The sequence below is a fragment of the Bactrocera neohumeralis genome, chromosome 5 (genome assembly GCF_024586455.1).
Source record: "Bactrocera neohumeralis isolate Rockhampton chromosome 5, APGP_CSIRO_Bneo_wtdbg2-racon-allhic-juicebox.fasta_v2, whole genome shotgun sequence".
Classification (NCBI taxonomy): domain Eukaryota; kingdom Metazoa; phylum Arthropoda; class Insecta; order Diptera; family Tephritidae; genus Bactrocera; species Bactrocera neohumeralis.
In genome coordinates, this window is record NC_065922.1 from 31763597 (window position 1) to 31780668 (window position 17072).

At 36.1% G+C, this 17072-nt stretch overlaps 3 protein-coding genes and 1 long non-coding RNA gene across 4 annotated transcripts in view; 1 reads left to right on the forward strand and 3 right to left on the reverse strand.

Annotated features, from left to right (window-relative positions):
• LOC126759580 (uncharacterized) overlaps positions 1-17072 on the forward strand; it is a 497180-nt gene that overhangs the window by 294676 nt on the left and 185432 nt on the right. The window lies entirely within an intron of this gene.
• LOC126759547 (achaete-scute complex protein T5) lies at positions 5984-7189 on the reverse strand. Its single transcript, XM_050474411.1, has one exon. It carries the CDS (start codon positions 6905-6907, stop codon positions 5984-5986), a length of 924 nt encoding a protein of 307 aa, XP_050330368.1. The 5' UTR covers positions 6908-7189.
• Positions 9565-10617, reverse strand: LOC126759565 (uncharacterized). Its single transcript, XM_050474442.1, has 3 exons — positions 10487-10617; positions 10239-10424; positions 9565-10131 (listed from the first exon to the last, which is right to left on the reverse strand). The coding sequence occupies exons 1-3, from the start codon at positions 10545-10547 to the stop codon at positions 9917-9919; spliced, it is 462 nt and encodes a 153-aa protein (XP_050330399.1). The 5' UTR covers positions 10548-10617; the 3' UTR covers positions 9565-9916.
• LOC126759564 (uncharacterized) lies at positions 14734-15675 on the reverse strand. The gene is made up of 3 exons (XM_050474441.1): positions 15486-15675; positions 15210-15392; positions 14734-15157 (listed from the first exon to the last, which is right to left on the reverse strand). The coding sequence occupies exons 1-3, from the start codon at positions 15544-15546 to the stop codon at positions 14934-14936; spliced, it is 468 nt and encodes a 155-aa protein (XP_050330398.1). The 5' UTR covers positions 15547-15675; the 3' UTR covers positions 14734-14933.

Sequence of the window (17072 nt, forward strand, 5' to 3'; positions counted from 1 at the left end):
ACCCAGCGGAATTAAAGGAATCTGCAAGATTGTTCAGCTTTATAGGGTAGTTACTTCGAACTTACTTGCTACAGAATAGGAACGAATATGAGTTCTTCTGACTTCTTGCGGTTCATAAATAGAAGTTTGTGCCACAAGTGAGCTCAAGATCTGGTCACTTACAAGTAACTGGAAAGTCGCAAAGTTCTTCTGGCCCACGGTAGTGGATAAGAGGTCTAGTGAGTTCTTCGCTCTCAGCAAAGCTTATCTTCTAATACTTTTGGAAGCTCTGTTTTGCCACTGCTCGATCGAAAATCTGCTGATTGAAAAATAATGAGAAAAAGATCTCAAAATTTTCTTTTCGAATTTTCCGCTTTTTTTCAGATAAATCCCCAAAGGCTTCAGATCTCGCATATTTAGATAAAAAATGTTAAAATTAACTTTTGAATGTTAGGGCTAACTAAAAATCGTATGGATTTAGTTTCAGTCTATTCGTCTGGCCGGTTTTAACGGTATTCAGAACGATATCAGCCGGTAACAGTCGAAGATTTCGAACTCTTCGTGCTTACCTATTGGTCTTTCTCTACTAATTTCACTCACAAACTGCTGCAAATATTCAAGGGTAGATCTATCCAATCTTCAAAGCTTATAGTCCTTATTGTAGATATCTATTTTACTCGAACTGCTTAATTGAACCCTTTTTAAAGACACCAAAATTGTAATACTCATCTGTCCACAGTTATATTCGCACCACTCATTACCAATGCGGAAATAAGAAAATCTTTAAATACCGACTAAAATATTCACATCTGTGACCGCAATACACACATACACACACACACACACATGCACGGCTTCACAGCTGTGCAACGGAGCCAAACACCAACGCGATCGATGCGCAGTGATTCCACGTAACTCAACGGTGAATTTGGCATAGCTGGGACGGAAGCTTTGAAATCGATATGTAGATGAGCTGCAACAACAACAACAACAAAAACAAAAGAGATTTATACAAAAACTGCTGCTGCCAGCCAATTGTCCCGCATTTTGTCATCTTTGCAATTGACAGCGCCTACAACAACAACAACAACAACAACATGATCAACAACCACTTCTACAACAACCACTCCGCAACAGCAGGCGATTGCCGATCGTCAATAACCACTAACAACTGTTGTACACATTATTACTGCTGTGCACACGATGTTCAGCGTTGAAGGCAACAACAACTACAAACACTGTATTTGCGATTAAACTTGAAGCCAAAGGCAGTCAAATCGCAAAACTGTTGTAAAATCGCTGAGAGCCGCCGATTTGCACAGCTTTCGCTGACATTATTTTCGCCACTATCCAGCTTGTTTTTGTTTTTAAATGTTGCGCTCTTGTTGTTGATATTGTTGTTTGTTTTTGTTTATCTCTGCTGCTGTCTTTGTTATTGCTGCTGATTTGGCAACGTCTTTAACTGATTTGCGGCTACTGATGCTGCATAATATTTGTTGCTGTTGTTGTTACTGTTCCGACTCCTGCCACCGCTGCTGTCATTTGCTTTTGTCGTCGCCGCGCAGATCTGCGTGTCGATTATGTCGCGCATGCGAACATGAGCATCCGCTCAGCCACCACCGGCGCGCTGCTGCCTCCGCGCACTCGGCAGTAAGTCAACTTTGCTGCCCGAGCACTGATTGGAAATCATTTAAGTTGCCACAACTGTGTGCAAATGTGGCTTCCTGTGCTGCGCCGGCGTATTGCTTACAAATTTACAGTTCACTCTGGTCTCTCGTTGCCGCGATTGTCTGCGCGCTGTTGATGCCTCTTCAGCGATATCGCGAAACACCGCTTGTAATTTGTTGTTGATATTGTATATGTTTGTGTTGTTATTATTGTTTCGTATGCAAATAATGCGGTTAACGGAAAAGGTTGACATCTCGAGGGTAGATAAGTAAATTAAGTTGCTCCCCATTACAAACGAATCACATAAAATACACTTGCTAAATGCTGTCGCAGCTCGGCGCTTTAGCGGACACAGATTTACACACATACTCGTACATATATTACAAATATAAAGCTATAGCATATATATATATTGATACTTGCGCTTGCGTGTTCCCATATTCGCTTTTGGTTTGGGAAACTTTCTTTAATTTGCAACAATAAAATATTTTAACAACTCATATGACAAATCGGTGCACCCACGCGATCGTTAATAACGACGTCAACCCGATAACCCTCGTTAACAAGTTAATAACAATATAATATATGTATGTATTAAGTTTCACTTTATTCACAATGAAACAATAACACTTTTCAAAAGAAGCGCGAGAGTTGTTCGAAATTCTCATATTCATCTCCTTTGGGTTTTGGCCTCTTCAAGCTCGTTCCTCTAATTGACTTTAAAAGGGTATTCTAACCTAGAATAAGGAAAAGATCAGTTTTTCGTATGTCTCTCTTAAAGAAATTCAAGTTATCTTAAATTTTAATAATTTTTCAGAATCGTGGCTACTAGAACTAGTTAAATTAACGACGAAACTTTAACGTCTTTTTCTCGAAACAACTTGACACAAGATCTAAAATTTTAATCAGCCGCTTTACTGTGACAAAAAAGTACCCGAATATTGTAAATAAAACGCAAAATATTGAATTACTATATCAATATTTATTTTGTGGTCTTCAAAGTAAGCTCCACCAAATGTAATACACTTATGCCAACGATTTTTCTAGTACTCGAAACACTTTTCATAAACACTTTTTGAGATGGGCTTCAGCTTCTTCAGCGAATTTTGTTTTATCCCTTCGACTGACTGAAAACTGGTTCCAGGGAACGACAATTTCAGTTTGAAGAACAAGAAATAATCGCACGAAGTCAAATCTGGTGAATACAGTGGTAATAATTGCGTTTTTAGGTTTAAATTTGGTCAAAATCGTAGATCGATGCGATGAAGCATTATCATCGTGTAAAATCCATGAATTGTTCTTCGACAATTCCGGCCGTTTTCGACTGATGTTCTCACGCAAACGCCTCAATACGGCCAAATGGAACTCCTTATTGACCGTCTGTCTCTCCGGCACAAATTTGTTAAGCACTAAACCACGAATATCAAAAAAACAATGAGCATCACCTTGATTTTTGAGTGACTTTGGCAAGGTGTTTTTGGTTTCGGCTCGTATTTTTCCTCCATTCCGATGATTATTGACCTGCTTGCTTGACAAACTCATAAGCCCAAGTATCAAACGCAGTTATAATGCGCTCCACGATTGTGATATCGGAATTCGCATGTTCAAGAATGTCCAAAGAGATATGTTAACGGTAATCTTAAAAAAAAAAAAACTTCATCTTCATTGGGACGAGTCGAGCTGGAATGCATTTGATACCCAAAATATCCACTAAAACCATTCGAACGGACTCATGAGAGATGTCGAGCTCTCTTGCCATTTCTCTAACACTTGCCTGAAGAATTGCAAGTACCATTAATTCCTTAATTTTTTTAATATTTTCATCAGTTGCAGAGGTCAAAGGCCGTCCAGAACGAGGCATGTCTTCAACGATCTCTCGACCGCATTGAAAGCTTTGTACCACTCGTAGGTTTGTGTTTTTGACAAAACTGAATCACCGAAAGCCTTTAATGATGGACAATCCTACCCACTTTTTTAAAGTATCATTTACCCAGGGAATTTAATTACCATTTTCGGGTGATTTTACACAATGTACTCTCTCTTGAATTGGGAGATATATACTACATATATTTAACTTAATAGAGTGCGGTGCCACGCCCACTTGATTTGATCTAAACCATATATGTCTCTCCATAATGCAATTCGTTATACTAAATAACAGTATTTCATATTAATGTTGAGCTTAATGCATCAAGATATCTTAATTTTTACTCAAATTATCGATTGCACTAGCGAACAAACAGACAGACAGTCACTCGTAATACAACTTGTCTCGTCACCCTGATTATTAATATTTATGTGTCTATGTCAAGAGTATAAAAATTCATGAATACTTTTTCCCTAATAGCTACCTTTTCTGCTTTCCAGTTTTCATATGACATTGACATTTGGTCTTGTCAAGAATTCATCATTGTATAACTTTCTTAATGACCCCGAAAGTAAAAATCGTCAGGACAAGGAAATGATAATCTTTCTCCTTCTGCTTCGTGGACGCATAACTGTTTATATCTTTTAATTTATCGCATTTATTTTGAAATTTATTCTATATATTCTTAGAATAATTACTAAAAAAAAAATCTTTGTAAAAATATAGGCTTTTTTATATTTTTCAAAAAAAACTTGAGCCTCTAGACCAAAATGTGTCCTTAAGTTTCCAACAATTATTCAAAGTTCATTTCTCGAAAATGTATGGTATTTCTTTCGTTAGGTGCATTGAACGTTTATATCAAGACAGTCTTGTCATCGTTTAATGACAAAACCGTTTATCTTGCTTCTTATCTGAACGAGCAAAGGTCAAATCCTATGATTTATTTTTGTTTTGGTTCAGCATATTTTTTATATTCTATGATATTAACGCTTATTTTTCGAAATATTTATTCCAAGCGTTGAACTTTCCTATCAAGAAACAGATCTTCTACACCAGACCACTTTTTTCGTCAACATTCTAAGTTAAAAATGGCGATCCATTTCGAGGTTCCCTAGTTTTTTAAATAAAGAACACAGAAACTTCAAATTTAATGATGAACATTTAATTACATTCGAAAAAACATTCCTTGACATTTGTTTTTTAGACTGAAGCGATATCGTTTAAGAAGATCGATCGGCTTCAGTTCTTGCACAAGCTGTATTTTGTTCGCTTTCAATTTAAGATCTCGGATGTAAAACGCGTCAAGTCGTTCCATACGTCAGTCCGAGTTGCTGTGATCGGCGCCGAATCGGATCTCCACAGTCTTCGCGCTGCTATATTTTCTTCACTGTGTGTTGAACGTTTTGCCAGGATGTTGCAACATACAGAAGGAAGCATCATCAGCATTGATACGCCAAAAAATATATGTATATAAATGATCGGCGTTTTTCTCCTCAAGAAGCTGCTTATATAAACTGAATGATAGGAATCAAGTTTTTGTAAGGAAACTTTTGTATTTGTAAGGGGTGTTATATCTTCCGGCAACTGAATTTAACATTTGTTCTTGTTTTTTAATATCACTCGTCCGTCTGGTTTCCAAAACTTTGACCCTTACCATTTTGAATCAAATATCATGAAGCCGGCTTATAGCACGTATTCCGAACAAAGAACCATCGGAAAATGGACTGAAACAATTTCAACCCGTTATTGGAAAATAAAAATTATTAACAACTTTGAGAAGAACTCTGCGGGATTTCCGCGAAAATTATTTCTAGAAATAGTCCACAAAAAATTGGTAAACTCACGAAAACTTTGATAAAAATTTTTTTAACAGTTTCCAAAGCGGAAGAACAGGAAATACATATGAGATACAAAACGTTTTTTCTGAGATATCCGAAGGACAATGTTTTCCAGATATTCAAGTCTCCAAATATTCTGTCAGCCCATATAAACGCTGATGATGCTTGTTATATAATTGTATTCTGTAGCGAGAACAAATATCTTCCATGCTTCCATAATCAACTTCAAAATTCCAAAGATAATAAAAATTTTAATAGTAAAAACAATTATTTTTTAATATTTTGTAGTTATGTATATTTAGTGTCTTCCATTGGTTTGCAATTAAATCTAAAATTTGTTTTTAAATCATAGTCTTCCATTACTAAAGCTAAAACTTAAACTAAAATTAATTAAAAATTAACAAAACTTACAACTACAAACAGGCACAGTAGTTAAACATACATTCGTACAAACGCTCTTCAAAAAAATACTCGAGAAAATAAATAATTACGACTAAATAATACTAACAAGTTTCAAATGAGGTAATACTCGTTTCAGTCATTGGTTAATTACGACGCGTACGACGCTCAGTTGCGGCAGCTGACTAGTGTGTAACTCGATTTGCAGAGAAAAACTCAATGGACGCCGACCTTACACCTCATCCTGCCACAGCGAGATGTAGTCGAGCAAATCCTCCTCTTCGCCCGAGCTACACGCCGCGGCCTCCTCACTGTACTGCTGTTGCTCGTATTTCATTTGTAGAGGCAAAGAAAATTGCGTTGGACTCGCCAAGGCAGTTGGTGAATGTGTGTAGTATAATGAGGCTTCGGAGTTGTTGTAGTCGCTGCCCGTGCTCGAACTGACCGAGCCAGCTGGTGATACCAAAGCAGGATGCTGTTGGAAATACTGTTGCGGCATTAGCGGCTGTTGATACTTGAGGTTAATGTGTTGGTTGTGTTGTTGCTGCTGCTGCTGTTGCATGTTATCAGCATAGTTGAGTGTTTGGTAGTGTTGTTGTATTTTATCAGCGAACATCGTTGCTTGCATATTAGACTTAGGTGGCGTTGGTGGTGGTGAATTGTGCGCGCTGCTTGGCATATTGGACCAAGTCGGTGTTTGTGGTGGCGCTGGTGCGCACACCGTGATCGCACGCTTGCCGTCCACTTCGTCGATAACGCGCTGCAAACGGCGTATATATTCCACAGCCATGCGTAGCGTATCGACTTTGGAGAGTTTCTTGTGCGCGCCGGGTCCAATGCCGCGGCGACCGTTACTCAGGTCGGCAATAATCGCTGGCGGTATGTGTTGGCGCAGATGCGAGAAACCGTTGTTCACTTGTTTGACGCGGTTGCGCTCGCGTGCGTTACGCCGCACCACCGAGGGATTGTTGGAGTCGAGCGTGGTGCCGCTGACGCAATATTTCTCGTCTACCGTTTTCGTCGCGGCTGGTGGTGTGTATGGCGCAGGTGCGATGGCACGCGGCTGTGACTGGTACATGTTGCGTGTTGTGCCGCACAGCGTTTGCGGTCTTTGGTAGGGATGTTGGCTGTTGCTGGTGATGCTGCCGAGTGCCATTTTTGTGGTTCGCGATATGTTGAATGAAATTTGTTTCGAGAAAAATTTTCTTAAACTTAGTGTCTTGTCTTGGCGTCTTGCTGTCCTGACACTGCCGCGCTCTGTGGCTGAATGATGCCCTTCCTGCCGTTGCTGCGCTATTTGTACCTTTTTCCTCGTGCACCTTAGCCACGGTTAGTGCATGGAAAATGCACAGGAATTCTCCGTTTCTTACCTGTATCACCACAACGCCGCAGGAATCTGCAAGCAAAGAGCGAAGCACTCATTTGCTGTGGTTACGCTTACCTGTATTCAAGCGAATGGGAGCCGCAGCTACAGCATCCAGCGATCCTTCGCTTTGAGGGTTGCTGGTTAGGTTATGTGCTCAGCGCCAGCCAAGTGTTGATCAGTCTTTAGCATGTGTGCTCTTCTCATCTCTTTGTATCAGTGCTGCTCTTTACTTCAAATTTCATCTCTTCGTTTAGTTTGATTTATTGCCTTACTTCCCCTACTTTCGTTCTCCTCTGTATGTGAGGTGGGAACAGTTGTAGGGAATTTGAGTTTGCTGCTCACCATCATCGCTTCACTCTCGGCTCTCTGATTTAAGCGTGGATTGTGTTATTTGCTATTTGCTTCACAAAATCTCTCGCTAATGCATTTTTTCAACTGAGCTTAAGCTGAGTTTTTTCTTAAGATTTGAGTGTATTCCTAAGCTAATGCTGCGTAACGCGTGCCAAACCTTTTTTCAATTTTTATCACGAAAAAAATGTGGACTGAGTGGATAGAAACAAATTTTTAAATTCTCACATGAACATATACATACATTTTATTCTGCAAATGTTATATCATACAGTCTAACAAGAAATATTCGATATTTTTTACAAATTTTAAGGGAGAGCGACATAATTCCTACCATCTACCTTAAGGTTGATATCTGCGCATAATATAATAGATAGTTGGTTTCTGATATGAAAAATGTTCGCATAAAATCTGTGGACTTTCAGAGTTGACTAAAACTTTTTCGGGTTTTCGATGCCACGGATAAGATCCAAGATTCCAAAATCATTCAGAATTGATCCGAGTTTTATATTTATGATATTATTATCGTGTATTTTACACGATAGGTGAAATGTTTCCCAAAAGCTATAAATCGTATGGTGAATCCATTTTCTGAAAAATCATAATTTTACCCTGTAACTCCAGAACGCAGCGTCTTCACTTCTACTGGATGTTAAGTCGCAAAGGCATCGAAGGTAATGAGATCTTGGACGAGGTGTCTAAGAGTGGTATACAGCTGTCACCCGAAAACGTTTTCAATATTTAAAAACCCTTGCATTGAGTATAGGAAAGTCTCGACAGTAGCATGACGAGGATAATCAAAACGCGATGGATAGATCTACTTGGGTGCAAAACTGCAAAAGTCATAAATAAAGCGGTAGATGGAAAATATACAAAGTTCCTACTGGCACTCGTTCGAAAGGACTGTAGGAGTATGTTTGGAATACTCACTGGACAGACTCTGATCGCGGCATACAAAGTGGGATTGACATATAGAGAATACTGCAGGAACCGTTAAGAGCAAGGTACCAAGCAAAAAATGGAGCATTTCTTGTGCACTTGTTCCGAATTATTAGGTTAAAGGTTACGCTTTAAGCATTTGGGTCCGCCTCGGTATGAGACACTACCGTTAGTGGGCCACAATGGATTTTGAAATTCGCATCAAATGCAGGCATCGTAAGGAATGACTATTCTTTATGCACTTTGTAACACTCCACCTGGTACGTAAGCGTCTATATATGAACCATTAGTATGTCGCATTAACCTATTAAGAGTTTTTTGTTGCGAGGAGAGATAAAAAAAGCTCCTGATCACAAGAGATCGCTGCTATTCATACATCACTAAGACTCTGAATCCAATCTGAATCTGGTCCCAACTAAATACTATTCAACAAGTCGTTAGATTTATAAAATTTTTTGTTCGTCTCATCGACCGATATTTGGTAATTTGCAGAGGTAATCCTCTTAAGTTTTGTCTCCTTCAAGACATGCTCTGTAATCGCAACTTTTGCAGTTACTGGAAGTAAAAGCTCAGAGATCAAAACTCCCATTGATAATAGCTGCTATAATCTGGTTTTTAATACAGGTACCATTAAGATCTGTAAAATTATTATATATTTCCCACTCATTGACCGATATTTTCGGCAAAGAGGCAACTTCAAACATTGCGGTCCACAAATTTAGTACCTACTTAGGAGTTTGAGCAGCCGTTTAAGCCTTTAAATGTTTTTAAACCATTAAATTTACAAACAGGTGGCAACTCCAAAATATGAAATATAAAATTTTATATTTTATATTATTTCATAATGTCTATCGCATTTTGGTTACATTCTTTATATTTACGTTTAGTAATAAATATTAAGTGTGGCAACCCTGTTCCACATCACAATTCAATTCGATTTATAGAAAACTTTTAATAATTTTATGATGTGAGCTCATTACAACCGTTTAAGTTTTTATATGTTTTTAAGCTATTTAATTTATAAACAGGTGGCAACTCTAAAATTAAAATTTTTTTATTATATTATTTCATAATGTCTATCGCATTTTTGTTGCATTATGTATATTAACGCCTAGAAATAATCATCAAATGTGGCAACCCCGTCCCAAATTACAATTCAATTCAATTTATGGAAAACTTTTTATTAATTTATGATCTGGGCTCATTACAACGCCTTAAGTCTTTAAATGTTTTTAAGTTATTTAATTAAACGGTGGCAACTCCAAAATATAAAATTTATATTTCATACACATAACAACGACATCAAGCAAAGCCAAGACCCCACATGCTTGTTTTAATTTTTTTTATCTCAGAAAATTATTATTTATGGCGGCACTGTCCCAATATATTCGCTTTCAATTCTCATATTGTTCGTTATCATTTCACATCGATAAGGCATTACATATACCACACACACAATAAATAGATACGTAAGCACTCTAAACGGTTAATTGCTAATCGCTTTAAACAATTTCACTTGCACCACACCGCTGACGCCAACACAGTCACAATTATTGCGGACACGACTGTGAGTAAACTGACGCCAGCACGCGCGGCGGGATTGCAGCCGTCCCGGTTGCATTGAAGGCAAGAGCGCGTGGAGTTCTGTTGGAATTGTGGGCGCACGCTGTAAGTGCAGCCATAAACGCTGCTGTATGTGCAACCCCAGTGTTCAACGGGTCCACTCGCTGAATTCAAATATAAAGTAATCGAATTAAAATTAAAATAAGTAATTAAAAAATGTAATTTTCTTAAAAAATGTAATATTCTCCAAAAAATTTAAACGTTTACTCACGTGTCTGCAGCCAATCACGTAAACAATTCATATCCCTCGTGGTGTTGGCGCTCGGTACATTCAGATAATAGTAGTTCAGATGATTCAAAGTCGCACTGGCCAACTGGTAGGTGCAGTCCACCTTTCTCGGTGATCTGCAATCATAGGAGCTTACGCAGGAATAGCATTTCAAGCCGTTGACGAAGCCTGATGATTAAAATATAAATATTATTTCAGTTAACCACACATAATCTTACGCTATTAGTCACCAAAAGAGAGACCGCAGCAGACGACAAATGCGAGTGTGAGGAAGTTTCCGGCGGCTTTCATTTTTTAAACTATTAATCACTTATATCAAATATAAATAAATCCTAAAATTAGCTGTTATTAGTTGAACAGCTAAAATTTGACTGCTCACTTTGTGGTTCTTAGTAGAAACATATATACTTGCGATTATTATCTTATCTCAAATTGCTTGCTATTGGCCTATTTAAAAGGAACTTTTTTTATACGCGCGTCTCATATTCTTGGAAACATAGATACAGCAGCTATATTTAAACATTCGTCAATATTTTTAAGCAGAAGTACATAACTACTACATGGCTACCGATGCTTGTTATAAAGGTCGTTCTCAAAATGTGAAATATACTATGTGCAAAAAGTTTGTATACATTTCAATAAACTGTGCTACTGACCCTTTTCTGCCTAGGTGCTACAAGTCCGTCCTATATTATAGCTTTTTCTACCCAAAACTAAAAGTTTTACAAACTTTATGCTGTCTTCGAATATCCATCACCATTTTGGAGAACCCGTTCAGTTTTGGAAACACTGAAATTAAATGCTCCAACTTCAAACCAAAGGCTGATAGCTTTCAGAAACGACCGATTTATCTCTCTATCGCGACGCACTTTTAGAAAAGTAATACTGAAAATAAGATTTGGTTTTGCTCTGACACGAAAGAGTTGTATATGTTACGATGTAGACGAATTGTTGTCTGTCGATAATCTAATTGCAGCGGGTTGCAGTTTTGCTTCAAACTAATTCCAAAACCCGTCTACTAACCACAAGTTCGTAGTGCTCCCTTTTTCGATACTATCATAACCAGCATAAAAATGATAAATTCTTATGCGTTTTAAATAAAATACTCGTAGTTCCCAAAAAAATCAGATTATAACTCAATAAAGAACTAATAGAAAATTTCGGGGTTTACTTTCTTCATTTCAAAAAGTCGTGCCATTTACGATTCAAAAATACCAAAAAAAGGATATCGAAATTATATCCATTGCCCGTCGGTTTACCTTCTTCAACTTTTTCGGTTTCTCTGCACGAAAGTCATGCATAAGCTGAATTGTAGATTACAACTTTACGCTTTTGCAATGAGCATTAATTTTCTACAGTGATTTTCCATTTCAAGTGTTTTGACCATAGGAAGCCTCTTCTGACCTAGTAAGCTACTTCAGTCACATAAATGCGATAGCGCTTAGAGAAAACGTCCAATGCCCCTCAATGACATTGAACTCCAAATATGTATATATATGTATAGGATATCTTCGTACCTTCTTCTTCGTTACTGGCGTAGAAACCGCTTACGCGGTTATAGCCGAGTTAATAACAGTGCCCCACTCGTTTCTTCTTTTCGCAAGCTGGCCCCAATTGAAAATTCCAAGCGAATCCACATCCGTTTCCACCTGGTCTTTTCAATGAAGTGGAGGGTTTCATCTTCCCCTGCTTCCCCCGGCGGGCACTGCGTCGAATACTTTCAGAGCTGGAGTGTTTTCGTCCATTCGGACAACATGACCTAGCCAGCGTAGCCGCTGTCTTTTAATTCGCTAAACTATGTCAATGTCGTCGTATATCTCATACAGCTCATCGTTTGCCGTGGCCAACGCGCAAAGGACCATAAATCTTTCGCAGAACTTTTCTCTCGAAAACTAGTAACGTCGACTCATCAGCTGTTGTCATCGTCCATGCCTCTGCGCCATATAGCAGGACGGGAATAATGAGTGACTTATAGATCTTTGTTTTTGTTCATCGAGAGAGAAAGTTATGACTGTCAAAAGTGACGTGGGTGCCTAGTCGCGAGTGCGACGACTGTTTCTTTGATGACAGGAGATATTTCGTACCTAACGTAGTCAAAAGTGCTCTGTTTTTTTATTTTTGTGTTAATCAAATTAGTTGGCAACACCATATTTTTCAATTATATAATAAATACACTTAATATCAAATCAAAGAAAGTAAAGAGGCCCTTCCTGAAAATTTATTTTCAAATTATATGTATTTTATTAACAGGTGGCAACTTCGTTAAACAAAATGCTTAAATTTTAATCGCAGCAAACCACGCTCTTTAAACAAATTGTAACCCAAATTTCATTTTCCAATAACTCAAAAAAGAAGTGGCAGCTCGATAGCAAATAATTTAATTTATCTATATCCATATTAACACCATTCTTGAAATATTTAATAAGGGTGGCAACATTTCAACTTATATTAAAATTAAAATCAAAGAAATCAAACATGCCATTGTTTAAACAATTTTTTGTTGAATTTTATTTTCAAATAATGTATAATTTATAAACGGGTGGTAACTTCATAGTATAAAATAATTTGTATTTTGACAAAAGAAACAAATTTTGTGAATATATGTATGTACATTTTGATTCAAAAAAAATTTTTTTTTTTTTTCAATTGGTACTCGCAAAAATAGGTTCCTAGACACCTCTAAGAAAGCCTCTCCAAATATGAGTTTTTAATTGTAACGGAAAGGTCCTCCGCCTAACGGTTTTCTATTTTTTCTTATTATCAGATAGAAAAATTTATATCTCGCTTCCAACTACTTGAAAAAATATTTTGTTAATTAGGTTTTGTAGGAAATTGAATGCTCTAAAATATGGTCTCTTATGATTTTTTCGTAAACCCAACCGTTCAAAAGATATTAACGGTTGAAATTTGACTATTTTTGGAAAAATTCTTTTTTTCTTATTAATTGTATAACTCAATGAAAAAAAATTATTATGAATGATGATACACATAGTTTTGTAGGAAATTTACTGCTCTATAAAAATGGTCTTCTACGATATTTCGATTAAGTAAAGCGTTTACGAGATATTCATCGTCAAACATCAATGCATATTAGGGTGATTCAAAAAAAAATTTTTTTTTTTTCGTTTTGATACTCTGAAAAATAGGTTCCTAGACCCCTCTTAGAAAGCCTCTCCAAAAATCTATTCATAATATTTTTTTTCATTGAGTTATAAAATTAATAAGAAATTAAGAATTTTTCCAAAAATAGTCAAATTTCAACCGTTAATATCTTGGGTTTAAAAAAATCATAAGAGACCATATTTTAGAGCATTCAATTTCCTAAAAAACCTAATTAACAAAATATTTTTATCAAGTAGTTAACAATTCTTGAAATATTTAAATTTTTCTATCTTATATTAAAAAAAATCAAAGAAAACCAAACAGGCGGAGGACCTTCCCGTTACAATTAAATTTTCAAATTTGGAGAATTTCTAAACGGGTGTCTTCAGGAATAAATTTTTGTATTTTGAAAAAAAAAAATTTTTTTTATATGTCACATATGTACATATACATATGTTTGTATATTAACCCATTTCTTTCTTTTGAAACACGATATTTAATAAAGGTGGCAACACCGTTTCAAATTTAACTTAAATTCAAATCAAATAAAAGAAAAAGGCAATATTTTACGAATTTGTAAGTCAACTTCCAATAATTCATAATTTATAATTAGGTGGCAACTTTAAAAAATAAAATCATTTTTGTATGAAAAGTATTAAAATAAATACATTCTATAAGTATCTACAATATTTTTTTCCGTTTCTATTATTAAATGAGGGTGGCAACGCCGTTCCACTCACACTTAATTTCGGAGCAAAGAAAAGAAAGATTTCGCTCTTTTAAATCAAAATTAATTCTCAAATTAATTATAATTTATAAACAGGTGGCAACTTCAATAGTTAATATAATTTGTATTTTAAAAGACATTAAAAAAAGTATTGAATATCGATATTAACACATTTCTTTCGTTTGAAATATTCAGTAAAAGTTTTTTTCGTTTAAATTATTAAATAAGGGTGGCAACGCCGTTTCAACTTAAACCAGATGTACGCACAAAGAAAGGAAAGATTTCACTGTTCAACCAATTTTTAGGTCAAAATTAATTCTCAAATTAATTATAATTTATAAACAGGTGGCAACTCCATATTAACCCATTTCTTTCGTTTGAAATATTTTACTAAATACAACGTTTTAAGTTTAACTTTAAAACAAATTTGTAAATCAAATTTCATTTGATAATTTGTCTTATAAAAGTTATTTAAACATACAAATTATATGAATATTCATATTAACACATTTCATTCGTTTCATACATTTGATAAAGGTGGCAACGCTGCTTCAAAATTTGAGTTAAATTAAAATTAAAAAAAAAAAACAATTTTTTTAATCAAAACTTATTTTCAAAAAATTTATAAATTTTAAACAGGTGGCAACGTCATGGCAAATTATAATTTTTATTACAAAATTTATGCAAATAAACACATTTCATGAATATCCACATTAAACTACTAGTCTATTATAATTTTCTACTACTTAGTGCTGCTGAATACATCTGGCAACACTTTTAATAAAAAATCTCACAACTAAAGTTTGAAACAATACATTGGTATACTTAAAAATACTCTGAAAATTTATTTAAAAACTTCGCTTGCGCCACACACTTTTCACCACAACTGTTGCCACAATTGTCGTTATTACTGTCAATAGACTACCGTTAGCACGTGCGGCTGGATTACATACATTCACGTTGCATTGAGCGCACTTACGTTCGTGATGTTGAGAGTAATATGGATTCACTGGGTAACTGCAACTCTGGTAATTACTATAGGCGCAACCCTTGTATGTGAATTCGTTGGAGGCTATTGAGGAGGAGTTATGAATTGGGAGAAGTATAAAATTAACGAAACTTACATGTCTTCAACCAATCACGCACACATACGAAACTTTGGCTGGTGAAATTCGTACCAGGTACACCCGTATATAATAGATTTAAGTAATTACGTGTATTATTGGCCGCATTAGAGTTGCATTCCAATTTACTTGGCTTCTTGCAGTCCTTAGTACTGGTGCAACTGTAGCACTTCAAGGAATTGGCTGCAATAAAATTAGGAACAAGAAGAGATATTAGATTATATATATTAGAAATTATTTGACAATTGAAATGGCAGAATTCGATGGTGCACTTACCAAAAGTTAAACAACAGAAGCCAAAAACAGCTAGGATGACTAAAGCTTCTGCGGTTCTCATACTGGACGATTTATTCTATGTGTATGTTCAAAACTCTTTTTCAAAAATAAGGTATGTGCTCGCCAACCGCCTTTGAACTCTCGACTAAATTGCTGTCAACACTTAAAAGTACACATGAGTCCAAAGCGTAAACACAAGCCAATTTAAAGATAAAGACCGATTATAAAAACACAATTTCACAAAATGCAATAGAAATTTTCGAAACCTTATCGCTAATCTACTTTATAACTACTTATCGCTTTGCTATCTTATGTCTATCTAAGGCCTAATTTTTAGATTTATTAACTTTAAATAAGTGTCTTTCGGTTCTTGATTAGTGTTGGTAGCTTCAACTTATGTATTTATATACGATTTGCTTATCTCCGTCATTGTCACGACGTCAGACCCGCAGATTATCCTCTGAATATCAGTTAACCAACCAAAGTTAGTTCAAACTTTATGATTAGTAATCGTCATGGTAGAGAGCTACGCTACTAAGAGATAAGGTTTGCCTTAGTAGAATTTGACTGTTGCTGAAACTGGACATTGTTATGTACCACATAGAGGACGGCATATAGAACTCTGTATAAGGTTTATCATGGTAGAATCTGACTGATACTGAAGCAAAACATTACGGTATACCATATCACATCAAAGACGGTCTCTCATGAGTGATTTTTATTAAAAATAAGAATAAACATTAATTTCGGTTGCACCGAAACTCCAATATCATTAAAAGGAGTATTTTTTTTATGAAAAAAAGAGTAGAAATTGCTATAGTGATCCGATCAGGACATTGTAGCGATCCATACCAATTTCAAAAGATATCTCGCGAAATAGAAATTGTTCCACACAAGAACTCGATTTTGATTAGTCAGCTTGTATAAGAGCTGTATACTACGGTGAACCGATCTGAACCATTTATTCAGAGATCTGAACATTCAGAGATTGCAGCGTTTTCTTGGAATTGGATTCATGCCAAATTTAGTGAAGATATCTCTTTACGAAAAAGAGTTCCCCATACAAGAACCTGATTTTCTAGATTGTTTGTATGACAGCTACATGTATGCTATAGCGATCCGATCTGATTAATATCTTCGAACATTTTACCGTTGTTTTGGATAATAATGCATGACAAATATCGTGAATATGTTTTGTCTAATAAAAAAGTTTTCATTACACGAACTTGATTCCGATTGTTCAGTTTGTATGGCAGCTGTATGCTATAGTGGTCCGATCTCGGCTATTCTAATGCAGGGTTTATCCGGTAAGTAATAGGACTGATTTTTTTCCGCCGCGACAGTATTTCGGAGTGTGCGCGCACCTACGCCGGTAGAAGGCGCTCCTAGCTAACGAACGAGCGGCTGGTCAGTTGTCTCCGAGCACTTGGAGAGTCAACATTATCGCGCGTCTTGTTTCTTTGAGTAGTGCAAACCGAAAATGCAGCGTTCGTTGGAGCAGAGGTACGCGATTAAATTCTGTGTGAAATTTTATAAATCTGCGAAAGAGACATTTAATAAGATCAAGCAGGCTTACCCAGATGTTGC

Bases quoted from the DNA above. Each gene is read 5' to 3' on its own strand.
- LOC126759565 (XM_050474442.1), bottom strand. From the start codon at position 10,547: ATGAAAGCCGCCGGAAACTTCCTCACACTCGCATTTGTCGTCTGCTGC. The intron at 10,425-10,486 runs GTGACTAATAGC...TTTAATCATCAG, and splicing joins CTGCTGCGGTCTCTCTTTTG to GCTTCGTCAACGGCTTGAAA. The intron at 10,132-10,238 runs GTGAGTAAACGT...ATTTGAATTCAG, and splicing joins ACGTGATTGGCTGCAGACAC to CGAGTGGACCCGTTGAACAC.
- LOC126759564 (XM_050474441.1), bottom strand. From the start codon at position 15,546: ATGAGAACCGCAGAAGCTTTAGTCATCCTAGCTGTTTTTGGCTTCTGT. The intron at 15,393-15,485 runs GTAAGTGCACCA...ATTTTATTGCAG, and splicing joins CTTCTGTTGTTTAACTTTTG to CCAATTCCTTGAAGTGCTAC. The intron at 15,158-15,209 runs GTAAGTTTCGTT...CCTCCTCAATAG, and splicing joins GCGTGATTGGTTGAAGACAT to CCTCCAACGAATTCACATAC.
- LOC126759547 (XM_050474411.1), bottom strand. From the start codon at position 6,907: ATGGCACTCGGCAGCATCACCAGCAACAGCCAACATCCCTACCAAAGA.